Here is a 10,000-nt window from a genome sequence, read left to right on the forward strand (position 1 = left end):
TCTCAAACAAGTTCATAGTTCTGCGGGTAACACTACATTAGAAAGCCTACATGTGCTAATAACTGAAAGCTACCAATAGAGTAAAAGCACATGGGATTTATCATATGATTTGTCACACCAAAACATTGAAAAATGCTTCTTTGTTGGAAAAATGCGAAGAAGAGCACTTAAAACTTCTTTCAATCTCCTATATTGGGAAGAAATTTCATCACATTAGTGTAAGTCACATAGTGTAAGTCACATCGCATAAGTAAGGGCAAAAAATATATCAACTTACCGGTACCAACACACCTCAATAGGGCCTATACCCTCTGTTGCTTTTTTCTCCACTACTACCACCACCACCACCACCACGGCTATTTAAGCGACCTGTTGGACCATAATTTGAATTCATCTGGCTGTAGTTACCAATTTGATATTCTGCACCTCTTCCAACTCCTGATCCACTTCCTGAAGTACCTGCAAATTGACTCCAGTCACCCATGCTAGGAAAACCACCAAATCCACCTGGTAAAGCACCATGGCCATATGCCACAGCCATTGCATTGCTCATACCATCGTATCCAGAGCTGGAATTTCCTGTACCTGCACCAGACATTCCTGTTGTGGAGTTTCGTTCACTGGCAGACAGACCTTTCATGTCACCTACGCCATAGGCAACATCACCATAGCTATCTTTGTCATAGCTACTAGAACTAGACAGACCACGCCCACCTCCACCATAACTACCTTCTGCACCATAGAGACTCCCACCTCCAGCACCAGCATTACCCCCTCCACTTCCACCACCAACAAATCCACCAGGACCAAATCCACCCAAGCCACCGAAAAATCCCTGACCAAATCCACCAAAACCCATACCATTAAATCCAAAACCAGGACCCATTCCCATTGGATTAAACCCAGCAAAAGCAGCAGGATTCAATCCAGTGAGAAGGGCTGCTGCAGCTGCTGGATTGTTGAGGTTTCCACCTCCGAAGCCAGTCATACCAAGGCTGCCACCAATACCAAAGTTCCCTGAAAGATAGCAGCAAATTTAACAAAGGTATACTGTAATGTTCCTCTGTCTACACTTTTCTAAAATTCAGCACCATACAACATAATACAAGTACATTTACTTTACAGTCTACCATTGAACCCCCAGCTATGATTACACAAGTTGAATAAATTTAACAAAATTAGCCATTGTTCATAGCATTCCCATTCTGAAGGAATTTTTGCATTTCAAAGAACTTTGTCATGTACAGTGTAATCTCAGGAATAGTCGCATGCCTCCTACATGGCTTGACCAATTGAAAACAAAGTTGTTTCACAAAAAAGAATTGCTAAGAAATGAAACCCCTAACCCCCTTTCAAATTCTTACTGATGACTTCACAATCAAAGGGCTGGAAGCAAAAACCAAGTAAGTGACAATGTTTGGCCGATTTTTAGTTTTGCTCAAAACTTCCCCAAATTTTGGAAGTTGACTGGAAATGAACATAAGAACATTGTCACGGAATTGTTTTTTTCTGACTTGAGCTTTATTTTTGAGAAATAAGCTATGCAAAAATACCATCGGCTTGGCATTTCAAAACAATGGAATCAGTGAAGCGACAATTAGCTTTCAGTGTTAGATTTCATAAGCTAACACAACTGCGTGCATCAGTAGCTTGACAGAATGATGTGCACAGCGAAGTACACGACAGGTCTGCGGTTTGAGCCACCAATCAGACTTATTATTTTTGTTTTGGTTTTCACAGAGCTGTTTCCTAACCCTAACCCTAAACCTGTGTATAAGTCACCAATCTCTTGTGTACTTTGCTCTACGCATCATTCGTTGAGCTACTGACACACCCAGTTATATTAGTTTACGCTATTACATTTAAGTCGAACAATTAAAGGTAGCAAAGTCAATAGTATTTTTGCATAGCTTATTGCTCGAAAATAAAGTACAAGTCTGATAAAAAAATACCAGGGCAATTTTGTTCAGTTCATTTCCAGTAAACTTGCAAAATTTGGGCTAGTTTTGAAAATAAATAAAATAAAAATCAGCTGAACATTGTCACTTACTAGGTTTTTGCTTCCAGCCCTTCATTATTCATGTCAACAACAAGAAAATCCTGAAAATAAAAGCTAGGTAGATTTCATTCCAACTTTCTTGAGTTTTAACCAAGGAAAATAGCCACTTTGCATAAATTTGTATCTTAATTAACCCATTCACCCCTAAATCGGCCATACTTAGTTTGTCTAACGCCAGACGATTTTACTCGTCAATGGGGAACCCCCAGGAGTCAATGGGTTCAGATAGGTTTATGATTAAAATTACCTCTTCCAACTGAGCCACCAAATCCCTGATTTAGTCCTGCACCAAATCCTGCATTTGGACCCAAGTTCAGAGGAAAACCTACCAAAAATATAAAATTACACTGCTTCTAAAATAACAGTGAAATTTTTCAAATCTTAACTTGAAGTAACCACGTAAAACGAAAATTAAAAAGGACCTGCAGGATTTACGGTTAAGTTTTAAAGGAGAATCATATTGCCTTACATTAAAATGCTAACAATGACTGAGCTCATGCTAGCTTTAAGCACTTGATGAGTTTTGTCGTTTTATCAGTCAATTTCCACCCCAATGAATTATTTGACACACATACATGTTCACTATAATAGTAATGCTATCAATATAAAGTTTAAGCCCTCCTTGTTTATGTTGCTATCACAGCGAGCATGTGTTTCAGCATTGTTTTGAAGGCTATGTAAATGCAAAGAAATAAATTTTTACCTTGCTATGGGACTTTCTCTGGAGTTTTGGGTCATTTTTAGCACACACCAAAGGACCCTTGGTTTACTTTCATGGTGCATGTACGTGCAGCTGTAAGTAGTCTCTTTTGCAGCCATTTTTTACGATGTCATGCAACACTCCCCCCAAAGAAACAGTTGCTCACATTCAAGCCACATTCTTTTCCCATTGTTTTGATGGTCTATTAAAACCAAAAAGGTAAGCCAATTGAGTGTGAAAAAAATCATTCATTGCAATTTCTGGCAGCCCCATGTAGGCATTTGGATCCAAATGCCAACAAATTCTTGACCACCCAAGAAAGAGTATTTGTTTTTGGCGGAACTACATGTAGTACCTATAATTTTGCAACAGTATGTAGTACTGGAAACTGTGTTTTGAACTAGGCAAAACCTCATCTACCATAACAGAAAGCCTTGCTATTACCAAGGTTTTTTACAGACATGGTCAGATTTTGACTAAAACTTTTGTTTGCTTAGGTTTTAGCTCTGTTTACAAGCATAGTGGCAGTTGAAAATACGTGAAATTTATAAAATTGTGCATACAGGAAGACATGATTTTGAAGTCAATAAAAATATTGAATAATGTGATTATATTTACATCCTTTCATTTTCAGTTCTCCACTTATTCTTGCACTCATGGTCAATGTGGTTGCTTGGAAAAATACAAACAGACCTGCAGCATATTTGTGGTGATTGAATGCACTGATGAAACTAGAGGTATTATTGGTCAAGTCACACGATACAGTTCCAGAAAATGGAACTGTAGCTGTGAATGGCTCAATCCGAGAAAGGAATGTGGTTGCAATGTGAGTAAACGTTTCTTTGGGGGGAGCATTGCCTGACATCGCCAAAAATGCTGAAAAGGAGACTTAGCTACAAGGCAAAACCTGCATATGCTTAGTGATTATTTGTTTTTTGCTGAGCATTGTTTGGAAATGAAATGCAGTGCACAAGAAAATCAGGTTTTGCTTTTCAAACATTTCAGTTTTTATAATAATAATAATAATAATAATAATAATAATAATAATAATAATAATAATAATAATAATAATAATCTTTATTTATAGAGGGTAACACACAACAGAAATCACTGGTAATACTGCAATTGGATTCGGAGCGGTGTTAATCATGAATTTCAAGTTCAAAATATGTGGTGCTTCTGTAAAACACAGCACAAATTTGAAATACAATGTGAGACAATAAGATTAGTTTGGTTTTGAAATCAGTGTCAAGGCTGCTTAATATTAATAATTACTGATAAAAGAGAACTGATTAAGTAGTCTTGCGCTTTGCCTTGCATATGAAGGTCTTTTTTATTTCTTAAGTGTCATTTCTCAAATGGCCACCTAAAAACAGTTATAAAATGAATTCAAAGTATTTTGAGAAAACCTCAGTTTCCTGCATGATATAGCAAGTTATTTGAGGCTCAAATCCACACAACTTAACAGAAATGTCTATCATAAAGATTGTTTCCCTGCTCATAGGCATAACCTGATCCAAAAGAATATCTGACTCTGAGCAATCAGTATTTAATCCGAAATATTTTGACACTACATGTATCACAACATCTTCATCAGTCAAGTGGTTGATTTCATTATTGTAAACCAAATGGCCATTTTAGTAAACCATAAATAGGAGGTAGATCCAGGCCCCAATCCCTGTGAAGTGTTGCACTTACAGCTGTAGTTCCTTGATGAAAAGTACAGTACTTCCTTAATTAATTAAAGTGCTACTGTGACCAAATAAAGCATTATTTGTTTTCTTCGTTTTTTAAAATGTTTGAAAGCTAATAAGTACACATGCCAAACCTGAGATCGAAATTCCTACACTAAGTCCGATTTTCTGAGCCAAGTTTTTCTCCAGTGGAGGTCCGCCATTACTGAAACAAGAAATGTCCGAGCAGGAGGAGGGGATTAGATTGAGGTCGTCCGAGGTCGCTGTGACATCATCGTATCCCTTCAAATTGACCCGCGAAAATAGAAGTGACAGCTCTACCATGAAAAAACAAAAAGGGGATTTCTTCTCGGTTCTTCTCTTTCATGCTTGCCTCTTGAAATATCGAGCAAAGATGCCTTGTTGCAAATGCGTTGTACAGGACTGTAGCAACAAGTCAGATCCCAGAAAAGGAATTTCTTTGCATGCGCCAAAGAGCAGATCTGAAATGCAGAAGTGGAAAGCCTTCGTACGAATGCATCGTGCACACTTCAACCCTAAGGGGGGTTTTAAGATTTGTTAAGTGCATTTCACGGCCAATTTTGCTTAGAGAGAAGGTGGTAGAAACAGAGATTCTTAACTAAAGTGCTCTTAAACCACTAGTCTGGAAATATTATCAATTTGGAATGTACACAAACACCAAGTCATGCAATTCATTGAACAAGCAAACTATCAAGTTTACGGCTGAAAGATCATATTCTGAGATTTCGTACCTCGACACAAACATTTTCAAAGGCGAACGATTCGCAAACAAATCTACATTGGATATAGAAACGCATTTCAAACCTAATGAAACATTTCAGTACACGCATTTCTCAAGTTGCCACCTGTTAGGGGTCAAAAAGGGCTTCATCAAGGGCGAAGCTTTTAGACTTCTCCATATAAACTCCTCTGAAAAGGAATTCAAAACTAAAATCTCGCATTTTAGAGCAAGTCTTATTTAACGAGGATACCCAGATAGCCTGATTACTGCTACACTCTCAGACATAAAACTTGCAAACAGGAAACAAGCCCTCCTACAGAAATGCAAAGATAAGCGAATTGTGTCTTTTGTCACACAATACCGTCCTACGGTGCCGAATCTTAAAGAAATACTCATGTAAAAATGGCATTTAATCCAGCAACAACAACCGCTACTTAACAAAATATTTTGAGATGCCCCTATCATTTTGTACAAAAGGGGCAGATCCTTAAAAGACATACTCATTCAAGCCAAACTCTAAGCTGGCTAAAACACATGCATGTGGATAGGAGTTGTGTAGGCCTGCCACGCCCCATTGTTATCACTTTGCTTGTATGCGGCGGCCTCTTCTATGATCGCGACTGGCTCCAATTCTTCATCATAAGGGATGAAAGCAGTTTCATTGTCCTCTAAAATGTTGCGGTTTTCGTCAGAACTTAAACCAGGTCCATCTTCCGCAGAAATGGAAGAAGAAGAACAACAAAAGGAAGAAATCACAATAACACCGACCAGCTTTTGATCGGCTTTCAAACAAGAAAGGGGATACAATGACGTCAAGGAGGAAAGCCGCTGAATAAAAATAGTGTTGGCTCGAGTAGTTGTTGTTTCAGTAATGGCGAACGCATTTTACGCAGTTTTGGACAGTCATTTTAAAGGAACTGCTTCGTCAGGTTGGTCTGAATTTCATTTTTTCCTTAAGTTTCAAGTCTATACACTAACTTCGGGCCCAAAACTTATCAGGTAAAAAAGCCTTGATTTTCGTCACAGTTGCACTTTAACTTGGCATGTCTTTGTGGTCGTCTGATTTCAAAACTCTGATGCCTTGTACTGTGATGTCATGTTTCAAGTCCTTACAATGTTCGTAAACAGCTAATGTGAAGCGTGTCTTACATATGTTCTTGTGAGCGTAGATTAAATACAGATTGCTCTGAGTAAGAAATGTTTTAAGATCAGACCCTAGTTGTTCAAAAGGTGGATAACAACTGGGGCCAGGTTAATAGAAACGATTTTTGACTTGACGAGAATTGGTACTTCAGAATGCCATTCCATTTTTTATCCATCTCCTAATCCTCCACCCCTCCCTCCCTACCACCATAGACTACTTTCATAAATGGCGACCACTTTTTCATTCTTTTGTTTTAATGTTAATTAGACCTACTGCCCTCATTTTGAAACAAACATTCTTTTGAGAAGTGCTTGTCGTAGCGAGGCTAGTAGGGCTTATTAGCATTAAAACAAAAGAATATTTTATTTGGCCGCCATTGTGAAAGAGGTCTATGGATGAGACATTCAGAACTAATTTTACCCCCTATCAAAGTGCTAACACAATCACTCTGTCAGAAGTGTTGTTTTTTTTTCCCCGAAAAAAAGGGTGATATCTCTAGAAACCTGCAAAAGAGGCTGAAAAATGGCTAACCCTAGATCACTGCTAGATATAAAGTGGAAGGCCCAAATTAACTCCTCTGCATTAATTCGATACCTCCAAAACTTGGTGTTGTGCTCAAATCAGAATCATAGTCGCGATCATGGGATCTTCCACTGCCTTTTATTTCCTGTTCTTCCTTCTTTCTCATTGCAGCTTGTGATTCTGCTTTCTTAACCTCGCATTGTTTCATTTTGATCTGATGAAAAGAGATCGAACATATTTTTTCCACGATCTCTTCTGAGTCAAAGGTAACGAAAGCAAAACCACGAAGGCGATTGGGATTCTCTTTATCTCTCTTTAGATCTACATCCACAACTTTTCCCGTGCCAGACTTGGTGCAAAGTTTGGTAAAGTAATCTTCGACATCGGCCTCAGTAGCAGTGCTTGCAAGACCTCCAACAAATATCTTTCGAGTTCGAGATTGGGCTTCACCTTTCGGAACGGAACGCTTTGGTTCAATTTCCCAGTTATCGAGTTCATGTCGCTTTACTTTCAAACAATCGTCCACGGCCTGAGAACTGTCAAAAGTCACAAAACCAAACCCACGCGAAGGACCATTCTTTCCTTCTCGCATAATCACACAATCGACGATGTTTCCCCACAGCGAAAAATAATCTTTTAAAGATTCTTCGGTTGTCCTACGATTAAGACCCCCAACGAAAATTTTCCGCATCTGCTCTGGTTCCGAAGACATGGCTTTCGATCAACAACTTCTGTGGTGTTTTACACTCGCAAAAACTGCATCCAAACTCGAACACGCCACTTGCAAAGTGTAACAATTGTTGTACCACGTGGTTCATCCCTTAATGATGCCCTTATTTGGAATATTGACTTCACCGCAACAGACATGGCCGTGGCAGAGTATTCGGTAATTCCTTCAAAAGTGAGGAAAATAGATCCTCAAATTGACCTTTGCGAGGATTTGATAAAACTTGAGCAAGAATTATGTTCCAGTCTTTCCTTGCTAAGTTTTTCTTCTCCGGTGACTCATGTTTACAACCCCTTGATTTATGCTAAAGAAACACATCAGAACTTTGTAAGAAAGTACTGCAAAGTGGGACACAAGGTGCTTTTCTTGGGCATGAACCCTGGTCCTTTTGGGATGGCGCAAAACGGGGTAAGTTTTCAAAGTCAAACATGGATTGATAACTCATCCCCCGGTGTAACAGCAGAGGAATTGACGATAAATTTGGCCGTTTTATCTTGACAACTCGTTTGAGAAAACCAAATTTTAGTGTATCACTCTCCCATCGACGCAGCACCTCAGTACAGTGTCGTTAGAAACTAACCCCTTTATTCGTTGAATTAAGGAAGAAGGCGTTGCCAGTACACATAAGTACAGTACAAGGAAGCATTTTAATATTGTGGTCAACAATCGTTCTTGGTTGGCTTCGGCAGGTACCCTTTGGAGACACGAAACATGTAAAAGAATGGCTTCAAATTGAGGGATGTGTCTATAAACCAGAGAGAGAACACCCCAAGAGACCAATCCAAGGCCTCGACTGTAAGAAGGCTGAAGTGAGTGGAAGCCGGCTCTGGGGTTTCTTTAAGGAACACAGCAAATTTCCAGATGCATTTTTCCGCAACTGTTTTATACAAAACTACTGTCCACTTGTTTTTATGACATCAAGTGGGAAGAATATCACCCCACCCAACCTCCCTAAGTGTGAACGTCAACAGCTACTAGAAATCTGTGATAAAACTCTTGCAGACATTGTCGAACTAACAGGGATAAAAGTTATTGTGGGTGTTGGGAAATTTGCAAAGGAAAGAGCTTTTAAAGCTTTAAAAGATACTGATGTTAACATTCATTCAATAACACACCCCAGCCCTGCTAGCCCTGTGGCAAACACTGGGTGGAGTCAAATAGCTCTGACCCAGCTCACAGATTTAGGCCTCATGGGGTACATAACTGACTAATGAAGTGTGATTTTATTACAGAATTGTAATGAATTTACTGTACTGGTCAATGCTTCATAATGGCCATTACGTCTTCACATTCCAGCTGTTCATTGCAAACAAAACTTACATTTTTCTAAAATCTCAAACAGGGAAAACAGAGCTCTCTGAAAACATTTAACTTAAAGGGGCTAGGTCACGCTATGTTAGGTATATTCGTTTAATTTTGTTAATTATGAGCTCTAAACGTCAAATTGGCAGAGCAAGAGTCTTTCATTTGCAAAATCACGGCCACATAACAACTGAGAATGATTTCCAGCTGTGTAAATGACATTTTGATATAGACTGATATAAATTTGAAAAAAGGTGGGCCGACGATTTTCAAATTTACCCAAATTCAATCCATTTCAATCCTCTCCAGTTTTGTCCATCCATGTCCCTTCTTGGCTTCCCTGTGTTTTGTTAGAGTTCTTCTATGGTTTTGAACAGTATGGTTTCGATCAGTGCTCAAATTGCCTAAAATTGCGTGACGTAGCCCCTTTAACAGTATCAAACAAAGATATCTTTTTGGGTTTAAGAGTTCTCTCACTAACTCCAGCTTTCAACTCCTGTCTCTGAGACCCCATGATGGGGATTCAAAGCTTCTGTTAATGACAAAATCCTTGGACCTGAAAGGCATCTTTTTTGTTACTGTTTATGTAACCCAATATGCTCATGGAATTTAGTACAAGAAGCATTTAGCACACTGTGGACGTCTGAAATGTCTTTTTTTCTCTGAGTTTGAAAACAGCCATTATGTCATTCACCAAATCTATCATTAAAACATTAATGGGAATAAAAAAGAAATATGTGGGTATATTCAAAAGGATGAGTTCTATAAAATGATGTGAAACAAGTTCAAAAGGATCTTTCAATAAAAATTTCCGCTTTTCTAGAAGTACAAAATGGTGTATTTCTTACCAATTATTATACAATGAATTTATGATTTAAGCTGTGCATTTCCTGGCTCACTTGTCAAAATAACAAAAGAGAGATGCAAACAATGACACAGCTCTGCAGGCTCACAATATGTATAAATTTCATTCTCTAATATATTATTATTTATGTGCACCAAATTAGCCTGCTTTATTTTCATCATTAACATTCGTCTATCAATCCAATCTGACTTATCCTGATCTTTGTATTGATTTCTATTATCAAGGTTTTTATATAATTTTTTTAC

General features: G+C 38.4%; 3 protein-coding genes across 6 annotated transcripts in view; 1 reads left to right on the top strand and 2 right to left on the bottom strand.

Moving 5' to 3' along the window:
- LOC138012847 (heterogeneous nuclear ribonucleoprotein A1-like) overlaps window positions 1-7,653 on the bottom strand; it is a 9,354-nt gene extending 1,701 nt beyond the window's left edge. The window contains exons 1-3 of the mRNA XM_068859757.1: window positions 6,934-7,653; window positions 2,307-2,384; window positions 278-1,017 (exon numbers count right to left, since the gene is read on the bottom strand). Coding sequence (XP_068715858.1) covers window positions 293-1,017; window positions 2,307-2,384; window positions 6,934-7,573 — 1,443 coding nt within the window. The 5' untranslated portion in view covers window positions 7,574-7,653 and the 3' untranslated portion in view covers window positions 278-292. The remainder of the gene's footprint in view (window positions 1-277; window positions 1,018-2,306; window positions 2,385-6,933) is intronic.
- Window positions 7,654-7,717: 64 nt separating this feature from the next.
- On the top strand, window positions 7,718-8,808 carry LOC138012699 (single-strand selective monofunctional uracil DNA glycosylase-like). Its single transcript, XM_068859558.1, has 2 exons — window positions 7,718-7,996; window positions 8,278-8,808. Exons 1-2 carry the CDS (start codon window positions 7,727-7,729, stop codon window positions 8,797-8,799), a joined length of 792 nt encoding a protein of 263 aa, XP_068715659.1. The 5' UTR covers window positions 7,718-7,726; the 3' UTR covers window positions 8,800-8,808.
- LOC138012697 (uncharacterized) overlaps window positions 8,793-10,000 on the bottom strand; it is a 37,857-nt gene continuing 36,649 nt past the window's right edge. For 3 of the 4 annotated variants that reach the window (XM_068859555.1, XM_068859553.1, XM_068859552.1), the window contains one exon: window positions 9,706-10,000. This exon is cut by the window's right edge and continues 316 nt beyond it. The gene's annotated coding sequence lies outside the window, so the exon portion shown is untranslated. The other variant, XM_068859554.1, reaches the window with a different exon arrangement.

The sequence above is a fragment of the Montipora foliosa genome, chromosome 8 (assembly GCF_036669935.1).
Source record: "Montipora foliosa isolate CH-2021 chromosome 8, ASM3666993v2, whole genome shotgun sequence".
Taxonomy (NCBI): domain Eukaryota; kingdom Metazoa; phylum Cnidaria; class Anthozoa; order Scleractinia; family Acroporidae; genus Montipora; species Montipora foliosa.